This window comes from Labeo rohita, chromosome 7 (assembly GCF_022985175.1).
Source record: "Labeo rohita strain BAU-BD-2019 chromosome 7, IGBB_LRoh.1.0, whole genome shotgun sequence".
NCBI classification, from domain to species: Eukaryota; Metazoa; Chordata; class Actinopteri; order Cypriniformes; family Cyprinidae; genus Labeo; species Labeo rohita.
In genome coordinates, this window is record NC_066875.1 from 32306993 (window position 1) to 32321284 (window position 14292).

At 38.2% G+C, this 14292-nt stretch overlaps 1 protein-coding gene across 2 annotated transcripts; it reads left to right on the top strand.

The window, feature by feature from the left end:
* Positions 1-794: 794 nt before the first annotated feature.
* alpk3b (alpha-kinase 3b) lies at positions 795-14292 on the top strand. 2 transcript variants are annotated; one of them, XM_051115642.1, is made up of 14 exons: positions 795-1198; positions 2543-2581; positions 3497-3618; positions 3721-3838; positions 3920-6242; positions 7573-9160; positions 9529-9673; positions 11009-11136; positions 11282-11320; positions 11430-11704; positions 11802-11890; positions 12036-12253; positions 12358-12406; positions 12939-14292. In XM_051115642.1, exons 1-14 carry the CDS (start codon positions 1065-1067, stop codon positions 13186-13188), a joined length of 5517 nt encoding a protein of 1838 aa, XP_050971599.1. In that variant the 5' UTR covers positions 795-1064; the 3' UTR covers positions 13189-14292. The 2 variants fall into 2 exon arrangements, with proteins under 2 accessions (XP_050971599.1, XP_050971600.1); XM_051115643.1 differs by lacking the exon at positions 2543-2581.

Genomic DNA, 14292 nt, shown 5'->3' on the forward strand with positions numbered 1-14292 from the left:
GGCTGCTGTAAATTAAACTTTGCGATCACAGTAATAAATTATATTGTAAAATATATTAAAAGAGACAACAGTTATTTTAAAATGTAATGATATTTTGGATCAGATAAACACAGCCTTGGTGAGAATAAGAGACTTCTTTCAAAACTATTAAAAATCTTACTGACCCTAAACTTGTGAATGGTGGTGGCTATATACAGACTGAGCCCATGCCATAAAAATCTATTCAAGGGATCCTGGTGTGACCTGCTGTTTACCTGTGGCACCACAGGTCCAAATCCTTGACAAGCTTATCATATTTCCACTAATGCACATGGGATGAAAACTAGCAGGATCCCATCATGAGATGTCCGTGTAACTACAGCTTCATGGTGCTTGGACAGGAACCCCATGTCCTCAGATGCCTCACTTTATAGTCCGCATTAATGGAGCTCAGAGAAATACCATCAGGCAGACAGGCAGGTTTACTTGAATATGCAGTCCATTTAAGGGTTATGCTGGGTTACTACAGGACTAACAAACACCATATATCCTCTTAACGTCCACTTGGAAGCATATTAACGTGGTTCCACGCATGCTTACCTTCTTACGTTAGTGTACTGGGGCTTAAAAAACTTCCATTGTGGATTTCATTGAGAGAGGGATAATTTAGTTAACACAAAAAAACAAAAAGCTAGAGAGTCGGTTTTGGAAAATGCGATGTGCTTGAGTGCCTATTTGTGGCCCTGCTATAATTAGCCTTCATGGCCACGCAAGCTGCAGACTGATTGGAAACAGTAGAGTCTTATGCCCCGGTGCACCACCCCAGGAGTCCAAAGCACAGAAAGAAAACACTGAGCTTAGAGCGCACCCCTGAGTGTCCAAGAAAAGACAAAAACACATGAGGAATCTACTGCTGGGATGCTGACTGTGATGATAGAAGATTTTTGCTGGTCTCCTTAACTTTCCAAGCTTGGGAAAACAAACTCTTTGCAGTTTCTCGTTCACAGGCTTTAACATTATATGGATCTAAACAGCTGAGAGCAGCTTTGAGTGAATGCGTGTGTGGACACTTATAGACTAAGAAGATGAGTTCCAGAAGACTGATGAACCGTTCGCTCTCGAGTGATGGAAGGTTCTACCATGGTGGCAATGATATCGGCTCTCAGAATAGAAGGGCTGGCAGTATGAGCTACCTGAGCAGTGTTCGCTCTGAAAGCAGGTACAGGTTTCTGATTCCTGATATAAAATACATTAAATGCATAACTGAAAGTTGCATTAAATGCTTAAATATTATGACTTTCTGTTCTAACAAAGCATCAAGTTAAGGGCTGGTAACTAGAAGGTTGCTTGTTTGATGCCTGCAAGGAGTGAGTCATGAACCATCACTATTGTGCCCTTGTATAAAGAACTTAAAGGGATAGTTCACCAAATATGAAAATTTTGTTATTTATTACTCACCCTCATGTCGTTTCAAACCTGAAAGACCTTCGTTCACCTTCAGAATACAAGATATTTGTGATGAAATCTGAGAGTAACTACCACTTTCAAGGCCCAGAAAGATAGCAAGGACATTGTTAAAATAGTCCATGTGACATCAGTGGTTCAACCTTCATTTTTTGAAGCTACGAGAATACTTTTTGTGAGCAAAGACTCCACTGCCACGAGACATGCATGTGGTGCTGCTGATGCAGGAGCCAGTGTTCTGATGTAGAACCCAGCGTCTTGTTTACAAGCAAAAGAAAGATGCATGCTGTCCATAAAATAGTAATATGTCTGAAGATTTCGACAGAGAGGACGACTTGCAATTTTTTGCCCAGCCTTACTCATTTCAGCTAAAAAATAAAGACAATGACTAAGAGAGATGGATGTTTTACATCAGAACTCCAGCTCCTGCGCATGCGTCATGGTACTCTCGTGAACACACATCAAAGACTGACACAGAAGAGAAGAAATTTTCACGGACTTCAACCCGGACTATCCCTGCAATATGTGGATAAAAGCATCTGTTAAATGACTATAAATATACATGTTTATAATTATCATTATAAATAATGCAGTAGTGCTTATACAACAATATAAATAGATTGGCTATACAAACAGAGCATAAATAATGCATACTAAAACCCATAAGCTTCCTCAGACTATGAATGAATTCAACCTTACAAGAGGTTTAATTTCGAACAAGCAAACAGTCATTCAGAGATTCTGTTTCCTCACTGAAGGAAGATAAGTGATTTTCTTACTTTACTGGCAATAGTTCAGAGTGCCACCACTGATCTGCCTGACTCTTGAAAGGCTTGCGTGAAGGTCATAATGTTATAAATAAGTAGTCTGCAATGTCAGCCTCAATAAACCAACTTACCGCAGCAGTAACAGTTTGGATTAAATAACGTGCATTATAAGTTACTGTAAAGATTTCACTTGTTTGCATTTATGGGAATTACAGAATGTACTTAAATACAAAGAGACCTGAGTGCTGGAGTTTCTGTGTCATTTCGGTCATCACTAAAGCAAACAGTGTGCATGGCTGATGGATTCTTGTGCTTGCTTCATCTCTGCTTAGCTATGCTGGCCATAGATTCTCTCAGTTCAAGCCATCCAGGTAAAAAGAAAACTGTTAACCAGGACTAACTAACTTATCAGGTTGACGTACTTACAGCCTTGCAGTAAAGTTATACAGTAGCAGAAACAGACACCTACTTCGAGTACTAAAACACTAGACTTGTTTTTTTGTTTTGTTTTTTTTGAACTGACAGGGATAATTTTGGGGTGTTTCTTCAATATATACTCTCAATATTTTATTTGAATAGTCTGCTAACATTGACTAACAAATACATACCAGATACCAGAGATATTTGTTTTGATTAGTGATTTTTCATGAAAATGATTACTAATGTTTAATTTCCAATGTTTCACTTCTTAAATTATACATTGATTAGTAACATGATGTAGTAAAAAATTATGGTACTGCAAATTTTACATTAATGCACACAAATAATTAAAAATGAAAGCTTGATCATAAACGATGCACAATAAAAAAATATTCTGCTTTTTCTTATTCACATATCACATTTCAGTTCTATTTCATTTTGTTTGCTCCTTACTGACATGTTTGTCCAGAATAAAATCTATAAAAACATCATCTATAAAAATATTATCTATACATAAAAGGCATCTCAAAATTAATGATTGATAAATATGAAATGTATGGCTTCATATAACAAAAATGAAAGGTACACAGGAGACATAAAAATGGCAAAGTTCAAGAAACACCCAATTTGTTTATTAGGAAAGAAATTGCTTACGATATGGATGTTAATGATGTAGTAATATCTGAATCACCTACAATTATCCAGAGTCACACAACACCTACTCTAATTTGTACCTAACAAAAAGTTTAATATTTAGAATTTTCTGTTTATTTTAATATAAACACTGTAGATTTTACTCTGCATGAATGCTAACATTAATACAAATTTAACCTCAGATCGATTACAATATTTACCTCCATTTTTAGGAGCACTCTTTGCAGTGTCATGGCTCAATTAACAGAGGAGATACAGCCAACATTTGAGACCACATTAAAATCCAAAGCTGTCTCTGAGGATACTAATGTCAAGTTCAGCTGTGTGGTCTCAGGTATTTCATCAAAGCAAGTTAACGCATTGTACAATAGAATATTACTGAAGTTGTTCGATCTTCCAATTCACCAGTCTTTGATTTTAACCATCACATTTGCAGGCTACCCAGTCCCTGAGGTGACATGGTACAAAGACGACATGCAGCTGGACAGATACTGCGGCCTTCCCAAATATGAAATTTCACGTGATGACAAGACACACACACTCCAAATATACAAGTATGCTCTTTTCTAAAAATTTTTTTTTCTTGTTTTGATTATCGTTTAGTGAACATTTACCTGTGTGTATTTCTATCTTAGCTGTACTCTGGACGATGCTGCAATTTACCAAGCATCAGCACAGAACAGTCGAGGCATCGTGTCATGTTCAGGGGTGTTGGAGGTGGGAACAATGAGTGAGTTCAAGATTCATCAAAATTACTTTGCAAAGCTTAAACTACGAAACGAGAACCGACGTCGTGAGCAAGACGAGCCTCAAAATGCAGGCAAAGAGAATGTCCCAGCAGTCCTCGAAGATGTCAGGATGAGCAGTCCTGAAAGAGCGCAAAGGAAACGTAGGTCCCCCATGGAGACCAGAGGGGCTGGCAGCCCTTCAGAGGACAAAGCCATGGAGGTGGACGCCCCCAGTCAAACACCTCCTGTTCAAGTGACAGCAGCAGCATCTGTTCATGAAATCTCGAACTCTGAAATAATCACAAACAGAGACAAAGACAGCCAGGGACTAATGTATATCCATGATTCTGTGAACAATGTCTCCAGCAAACAGAATAATGAGCATTATGTCAAAAAGAAGATCAAAATCTCAACGGATGCAACAGAGAAAATTAAGGAAAATAGACAGACTGGAAGAAGGGAAGAGATGATGAATGAGAGAGATGGGGCTTCCACTGAGAAGATGGAGGTACAGAACACGGTCGCTAAGATCACCTCCGTGACTGAACATGGAAACAAAATGGACAGTGAAAAACTGTCAGTGAAAGCAAACAAAAGTGCCTCCGAAGAATCAAAGAAAGCTCAGGTTGCTGGGATCACTTCAGCGACTGACTCTAGAAACAAAATGGACATAACAGACAGACAAAAAAGTGAAAAACAACCAGTGAAACTGAATAAAAGTGTCTCAGAAAAACCAAAGGGAGCTCAGGGTGTTCAGATCGCCTCAGTGACTGAATCAAGAATCAAAGTGGACATAACCACAAATAAGAATCAAAAATGGTCAGTGAAGGCTAACAAAAGTCTCTCAGAAGAATCAAAGAGAGCTCAGGGTGCTCAGACTGCCTCAGTGACTGAATCAAAAAACAAAATGTACATAACACACACAAAAACAAATGAAAAACAGTCTGAGAAATTGAACAAAAGTGTCTCAGAAGAATCAAAGAGAGCTCAGGGTACTCAGATCACCTCAGTGACTGAACCAAGAAAGAAAAATTACATAACAGACACAAAAACGAATGAAAAACAGCCAGTGAAAGTAAACAAAAGTGCCTCAGAAGAACTGAAGAGAGCTCACTATGCCTCAGTGACTGAATCAAGTAACAAAATGGATGTAGACATAAAAAGGAGCGAAAAACAGAAAGTGAACAAAAGTGTCTCAGAAGAATCAGAGACAGCCCAGGGTACTCAGATTACCTCAGTGACTGACTCAAGAAACAAAATGGACATAACAGATGCAAAAACTACTGAAAAACAGCCAGTGAAAGTAAACAAAAGAGCCTCAGAAGAATCAAAGAGAGCTCACCATGCCTCAGTGACTGAATCAAGTAACAAAATGGACATAGACACAAAAATGAATGAAAAACAGTCAGAAAAAGTGAACAAAAGTGTCTCAGAAGAATTGAAAAGAGCTCAGGGTACTCAGATCACCTCGGTGACTGAATTAAGTAACAAAATGGACATAACAGACACAAAGACAAATGAAAAACTGTCAGAGAAAGTGAACAAAGGTGTCTCAGCAGAATCAAAGAGAGCTCAGGGTGCTCAGATTGCCTCAGTGACTGAATCAGGAAACAAACTGGACATAACAGATGCAAAAACTAATGAAAAACAGCCAGTAAAAGTAAACAAAAGTGCCTCAGAAGAATCAAAGAGAGTTCACCATACCTCACTAACTGAATCAAGTAACAAAATGGACATAGACACAAAAATGAGTGAAAAACAGTCAGAGAAAGTGAACAAAGGTGCCTCAGAAGAATCAAAGAGAGCTCAGGGTACTCAGATCACCTCAGTGACTGAATCAAGTAACAAAATGGACACGAAAATGACTGAAAAACAGTCAGAGAAAGCAAAAGAAAGTTTCTCAGAGTCAAAGAGGGTTCAAAAGCCCATTACAGCACAGAAACAACTGCCACCGAAGTTTTCCATGATGACCCAGATGAACAAGGTGGTTGAAAGCACAAAGCTAACTGAATCTGACAAAGGGACATCAAACCTCCAACCTCAAGTTCTAGATTCTAACCAGAGCTGTAATCGAGGAGTTAAAGATAACAAGCTCACGGATTTTGATGATCGCGGAAATAATACTCCAGTAGGTACATGTGTGAGGATCTTTCCTCATTCCTGTGGTGGGAATGACGTCAATGTGGACACAGGGGAGAGGAATGCGTCTGCACGCTCTCTTAGGAGCTTGGTGAGTGTTTCCTCATGCTCTGGCCGTGACCTCATGCAAGTGTAATGTTCCCAGTGGTAGTGAGACCAGTAACCGCCCCCCGCCCAGTCACAATCATAAACTATAAATAGAGCCGCAAGTATGACTTTGATGATGTGACAAGACCCATCTTATATGACACACAAGTAGGGAAACAGACAATGATAATATTCCCATTACGCACATTGTGGCTCCAGGGCACATGGAATTATAGAGATCTTGATATCCATCAAATATGTTTGCTCTGGTCAGCTGTTGCTACATGACGTCTTAAAAGCAGATACAAAGTAGGACTTTACTATGTAAGCCGTAAGTGCTGTGGACAGACCAGCTGCTCTGCTTTTAATATCTCACATTCCCCTCTGATCTCATAAAGCCTTAAAATACTCTCTAAATATGGGCAGTGCAATAGCTTCCCCAAGGCAATAGATGCTAAATAAGAAACAAAGATAGACCTAGTCAGCTGAAAACAGGTGGCTCCTCATTCTAACTTGTAATCAAATAATTAGGGAATTCACTTTATCTAATATGGGGCCTATCAAATAAACTAATGTTGAATCCACTTATTTTCCCTCGTTTTTTCTCTTATCCTAGCTAAATGAGAGATAATCAAGTGATAATATTACAGAGGTTCAGCTAACGCAATGATCTGTTGATTTTAGATTAATGACTGAAGTGCTAAGTGGCAGAATCTCCCTGCAGATTTACAGTGGTTAGGGATCTGGCATTAGGACAATGCAGCTGAACTAGTATATCTGTTTTATATGTGTGTATAAGTGAATCTTCCCATAAAGAAAATGTGTGAATCTCTTGTATTTCAATATATATATATATATATATATATATATATAAGATATTACACATAAAAGATGTTTACATACAGTCCACAAAAGAAAATACTAGCTGAATTTATAAAAATGACACTGTTCAAAAGTTTACATACACTTGATTCTTAATACTGTGTTGTTACCTGTCATGAGTCCTGTCCTGTCTGCCCACCACCAGAGGTCGCCTGTGCTCCATATTGACACTCACACTACACAGACTGTTACACATCACCTTGGACTACACTTCCCATGTTCCATTGCACAGACTGCACATTCACCTGCAGCCAATCAGACACACTACAAATATGAGGCCCTCACCATGGTTCTGGGCCGAGTATTGGCTCCTTGTGATAGCAACATCACGGAGCCATTTCCAGTTTCACAGTCAACCGTTGTTTTAAACTGTAAACATATTTCACATTTTATTTTTTGGTTGAAATATCCCTTTAAAGCTTCTGAAAATGTATATATTTTTTTTATTTCAGGCTGCAGGTGATACTCCCATTCAACCCACAGAGCCAATTTGTGAAGACGTTCTTTCTTTTCAGAAGGAAGCGCCCGTGGATTTAAAGCAGCAACCCTCATTGATGCGTGAGGTCACTGAGAGTGTTACGGAAACACTCAGTTCCTGCCACCTTGCATCACAGGGAAAGAAGCTGAGAACAGGTGATCAGTCTGTCGCATCAACAAAGAGCAATACACTTGTCACTAAGCCTCAAAACACTCAGCCAAGTGAGAAAATCTCCTCAGGTCATGTTTCACACATGCTTCAAGATGGCCAAGTTACAACAGCCATGAGCTCCTCGTTAGGAGATGACACATCAACTACCATGTGTGAGAAGGATAGCAAAGCTGAAAACCAACTCATTAAAAAGTCTGATGAACTTAAAGGTGAAACAAAACTTGCATCCATGGCGTTGAATAGTATGGAAGACTCAAATCATTCCACAAATCAAATCATCGTCACAGAATTTGTACAGCTTCGCAAAACAAAATCAGATGTGGTGCAACCACAGACAATGAACAACTCCTCAATCTCTAATGTTAAAATAAAAGATAATGAGGCCCAAGAGTGTCAGAGCGCTTCTTTTGAAGCTATAGACAATGTTGCTAAAATGGACATACAGCAACAATCTAATGTAACCACATCTGAACTACCAAAATCAACTCAGAGCTACTCTTCAAAAAAAGGCAAAGATCATTCTGGCCCCTCTACATTCCTCCCCCAACATTTAAAGGTTTTACCCACAGAATTTACCATTCCTGCAATATATATTACAGATATGGACAGCATATCTCAAAATGGTACAGAAACAAAACACGCTGTAGATGCTGTTGAAACCACTGAAACTGAAGAGAATACAGTGACCTCTGAAGTGACAAACAGCAAGATTGTCAGTCAAATAAGTAATATATCTGAATGCACAGACACTATGAACAAAACAACAACTGTTTCGGAATCAGAAGGTCTGCGTAATGACCACATGAAAACCTGTGACGCTGACTTAGCTGAAATTAGTCATCGTACAGAAACAGATCTTGATTTGGAAACTAATTCTGACTACTTCATAAAACAATTAAAGTTGGCTGCACTGGACCTTGATAAGTCAACTCAAAGCTCCACCACAGCCAAGATAAATGCTGCACCACATATAGATGTGAGTGACAATGTTAAATGTGGTGAGGAAGTAAATTCTGCAGTGACAGAGCTCACTGCCTGTAAGGTAACAATTCCATCCGAGACTACAGACCAGGTCTTCAACTCTACTACTGCCACCAAGACAGATCAAAAGTCTACATTCCCCAGGACTAAAACGGAAAAGAGTGAAACAGGAATAGCCGTATGTCTTGAAGAAGCAAACAGAGATTCATATCAGGGGGACAAATTATCATTGAAGACACAACCTGAATCTCCATTAGAATCAGCCAGTAACTCACCAGCGAAGACATCATTGGAAACATACTCCCCTCGTCTCACCCGGAGGACTGTCCAGGCTGACCTCCCCAAACCTGCAGGAAATGATAATGTTAAACCCCAATCAATGGATAAAGACAAAGAAAACCAATTTAAAGGTAAATACAGCAAGGAATGGACACTGAACACACAATTACAGCAGTTACTTTTAAATTAATAATTTAGAGAATAGGTTCACAATTCACAGAAAAAAAGCTGCTTTTCTAGCAACTATTAATAATGTTTGTAATGTGTGTTAAACAATAGAACAATAACATGTGTGACATCAATAAGCATTCATACATTTGGACACTTTTATGCGAAGCCATTGCGTAATGCATTTCCTTAGGAATCAAATTCATGGCCTTGGTGTTGCTAGTACAAGCTGTTCTCTTTGCCTGTGGAAACTGTGTATCTCACCATCTTGGCTGTTTGTTTCCCCCTTTATCTCCTTTTCTGTCTTTCCCTCCCTTTGAACTATTTGCAGTCCCACAGGTTATCCGTAAAATCCGACCGGAGGTGTTTGATGCCTCTGGACATCTGAAACTCTGGTGTCAGTTTTTCAACATATTAAGTGATTCAACAATAAAATGGTACAAAGATGAAGTGGAAATTGCTGAGATAAAGAGAAGGTATGCACTCCTTTGAGTTTTACTGACTTCTAATTCAGTGCCCAATATATTATATACAATGTCACTGTCAATGTTAATGTCTGTACTGTCTGTTGGAATTGCTGTTCTGTCCACCTTATTTTTTAACATGGACGTAAGCCGTTTTATGTGAATATGCAAGACTTCCAGTTTGTTAGTCTTGGTAGGGAGAAGATTAACAAAGTGCAGTAAACAGTAAAACTGTACTACAAACCAGTGTGTTCATAATTAAGATAAAACATTAAAATAATATGGTAAGACAGACCAGTTTGCAATACCAAGCATTAAAACGAGCTGTTTTGTACAGCTAAAAATAGCTGAAGGCAAATGACACCAGAAGCCAGACACATTCAATTTACAAATGGTCGCGCCCACTCTCATGGGAAAAATAAGTGCAGTGTTTTCTGCACCGTATCAGCTGGAATCCACCACGGTAAAATAAATATTAAATTAAAATATATATTTACCCGGGTTGTGAGTATCCCTGGTGAAAAAAACAGCATATGCTGGTATTATGATGTTGCTGGTCAAGGACCAGCAAAGGACCAGCATAAACCAGCTAAGAACCAGCATAGACCAGCAAAGGACCAGCTTAAACCAGCGCCAAAACATACCTAACCAGCATCCCAGCATCAAAACATAGCTACCAGCATATGCTGTTTTTTTCACCAGGGATGTAGTCTGAAATTAATATGACTACATCCGTGTACGGCGAAATTATACAAAAACACGTCCAAGCACACATAAACAACCACGTCTGTTGTGATTCAAGAACACAACTCCTATGCTCCGGTTCAGTGGATCAAAAATATTCAAACTAATGACTCTTAGGAGGCGGTTCTTTGCAGTAAATCAAACACACATACAGCGCACTTTGCAGTCCAATTCACGAACAAACAGAGTTAAAACTCGGTTCTTTCAATTAATTTTTCAGAAGCGCAAAGAAATTTTTATTCGTGCGTCGTCCCGTCTCAGCTCCTCCCCATTAGGATGCGAAAGAAGAAAGAAGGATGAAAAGAAAGAAAGGCGCCCATATAACTCTGACCAGTCCCTCGCTGAATAAATCACTGAATCAGTCAGAGCGATTACTCAGTAAATATGACTCCCATACTGAACTGTATCAGTACATTTAGTCTCGAAATTAATAAGTGAGAAAAGAAATGATGAAGAAGAAATTAAAGAAAATTTTATAAGATTCTTGAACCTTTGAAGTATCATCACTGACTGGTCGTTATGTCATGTGGCAAGCGTGTATGTGGCAAGTAACATAAGCAGAGTGTACCTGCTGATAGTATTTTGTTTTGTTGTCTGTTCTAGTGCAGGAGACGAGACTCAAGTGTGCTTGGCTATTATACGGATGTCCAAAAGAGACTGTGGTGTTTACAGATGCACCATTACCAATGAATATGGCAAAGATTCCACAGAGTATCTTCTCAGTGCAGAATGTAAATCTTTTTTTTTTCCCTCTGTTTCTCATGTTATCTTTCTGATGTTCCTTTGTGTGAATTACCCAATCTTAGAATTCTCAGTTCTAGAGAATTTGTTCTATTTGTGACAGCATTTTGTGTTGTCTGCTCCATCTGTTGACAGTTCTGTCCAGTATGTTTCTGCGTGAGGAGCTCCAGGAAGGTAGAGAAATAGCAGCTGTATAGTGCTTTCGGTCTTTTGTTTACCCCTAAATACCTACATGTAAATCTCTGTGCCTTTTACAATTTCTCTCTTTCTCTCTTATATGTAGTTGGGGAGGAGATTGAGATGACTCCTCTAATCTTCAGTAAAGGTCTTGCTGATGCAGGCTGCTGGGGCACAAAGTTTTACGGCCGTGTCACAACAGAAGAAGCTCAGGTTGGACTGGGATGTGAGCACAAAACCAGACGGCTGAAAGTGATCTACGGATTAGATCCTGTGTTTGAGTCGGGCAGCTCATGTTTTATGAAAGTGCGAAGCCCAATTGCATATGAGAGCAGAGAGGAGACTGTTTTAGCTGAAAGGAATCTCCAAATCACAAAACAGGTGACATGTTTGAAGTTCTTTAAATATCCGGGTAAATATACAACATTTCTTAAATATAAGATGCCATATTTTATCACTCACAATTTCTAATTTACAGGACTGTAGAATTCAGAACATGGCCAGAGAATACTTCAAGATCTTTGCTACAGAGACGAGAGTGATAGAGAGCTTTGGTGCAGCACTGGAGTAAGTGAGACTTTTTCCCCTACTAAGCCTTGTGCAAAGCACATGATTTTATTGTAGTTTTATTATAGTATATCAAGGTCAAAGAGTGTATGAGGATGCTAGTTGATCCCACATGTGTTGTCACTGTGACTATGTATATTTTCAGGGTAATCCCTCTATACTTCATGTACCTGCCAGCGAGCAGTATTCCTTATGCAACAGTGGAGGCAGAGCTTAAGGGTGTCTATTTGCGGTATTGTGGACTGGATCGCTCAGGGTCACTGGTGTTTAACGAGAAATTAGAAGTGGCACAAAAATGTTCTTGTCTCCAGCACTGGATTCACCAGTGGACGAATGGAAATGTGCTGTTCTCCAGACTTGAGGGTAAATTTAAAAAAAGTATTCACATCAAATTATTCTGCTTGTATTTGCACTATTATTAGTTTAAATGATGACTCTGATTCTGTTGTTTCTCTTTCATGTTGCAGGAGTTGATACAATACTGACAAATATCGGAATAGCAGTCAGGTCAAAAGGGTGGGTACTTTTAAAGTTAAGGCTTTTTAATACTGACATTCATTCTACTGCATCTCACACTTTCACATGGAAATTACACTACAGTGTAAAAAAAACAAAAAAGTAAAAATTCTATTTCACATAAAAAATTCTTTTGAATGTTCTATTAAGAATCTAATAAGCAGCACAACTGCTGTCATCTGCAATAATAATATGAAATGTTACTTGAACACCTAGTCAGTTCATTAGAATGATTTTTGAAGGATTATGTGACACTGAAGACTTTAGTAATGGCTGCTGAAAATTCAGCTTTGCCATCAAATGAATAAATGACATTTTAAATATATTTAAAATGTTATTTTAAATGTTAATACTATTTTACAGTATTGCTGTTTTTATGGTAATTTTGATAAATGCAATTTTACAAGAGACTGAACCCAAACTGAATGGTATTGTATGTTATTGTATGTTAAACATTAAAGAATATTTCAAAAAAATGTATTTTTATGCTGTAAATTCATGATGCATTCATGATTTTGTTTCCCTGATGTAGGTACCAGGGGTTTCCTTGTGAGGCTAATCCAAAAGTTTTCGAGCAGTTTTATATTCAGCATCAGTGTAATTACTTCTGTGGCCTCTTAAATCTCAAACCTCTCAAAGTCCCTGAAACACTTCAGACTTCACCCAGACCCAAGGACTCGAGCAGCCCGCTACTACAACGAAAAATAGCACCCAGCTCCTCCAGTCCCCAGACCCCACGTAAGAGCCCCAAAGTATCCCGCAAGCTGAACCCACAAACCTAACTTAAATTAAAGTAGGCCATATACATAGAAAAGCTAAAGGAGAAAGAGAAGTCTGTTTTTTGTTGAATCGGAAGGTTGCTGCACTTACTACCCCAATGTAAGTAAAAAAAACATTCTTTTGATAAATGCAGCATTTTAAATGTCATATGTAAATCTAGAATCATTACCTAATCTTCTGTTGCAGTGCTTCTTACAGAAAATGTTCTGTCCTCAGAGGTTTTTGAAAGGGTGTTGTATAACTGTGTGTGAAAATGTCAAGTGGAGCTGTAGCACTACCTCTTTGTTTATTTTAAAGGAAGAACAGTGCTGTTGGCTGATTAGCTGTTTGTAAATAGTAATTAAAAATGAATTTAGTTTGTTATAAATGACCTTTTATTGTATGAGAGCATATTATTTATATTTGGTTGTGGATTAACGTGCATAATGCACATCCTAAAAATGGAAAAAGTAATTTAAATTATAATCTTTAACTTTAAGAACCACTGTAAGCTTATTGAATGTTGTCCATTAAAATGCTTCATATTCTCATGTTGTTTAAATGGGTTTTGTGCAACAAGAGGGGGAAAAATGAGAGACTGATGATAACGTTATTAAAATGGCATGACTTAAATGTTGAGTTGACATTTGAAATTGTAATTATGTCTGTTGTGTCGTCCGATCTTATCTCAGATATCTTATCTCACATTGCATCACTGGATCATTTAATCTAACACGCATGTGATCAGTCTGTAAATTTGTCTTTGGTTTAAGATGAAAAGAAAAAGGAAACCATCCAAACAGTACATAGAGAGTCTAATTACTTAAAGGAAAATGTGCTAATTTAATGTCATATGTTACATCTCATGGTGGATTTTGACTTTAGGTCACAGAATGGAATTAAGACAATTAAATAGTCATGCCAGATTAATGAAATTAATCCGCTGTATTTCACCTTATTTATGAGACAAGTTTGTTTACAGTTATAGAAAAGCAGTTTTTTTAACACATTATTGTTCGACCGTGACAGTCATGACGCACATCACAACGGGCTCCAGAACTGATTTTATTGGCCTTAACCCTCTGGTTTTGTTCAGTGATATATATATATATATATATATATATTAA

Coding starts and splice junctions, on each gene's coding strand:
- alpk3b (XM_051115642.1), top strand. CDS start 1,065: ATGAGTTCCAGAAGACTGATGAACCGTTCGCTCTCGAGTGATGGAAGG. Junction 1,199..2,542: donor AGTGTTCGCTCTGAAAGCAG/GTACAGGTTTCT, acceptor ATCTCTGCTTAG/CTATGCTGGCCATAGATTCT. Junction 12,254..12,357: donor GCTGTTCTCCAGACTTGAGG/GTAAATTTAAAA, acceptor TTCATGTTGCAG/GAGTTGATACAATACTGACA.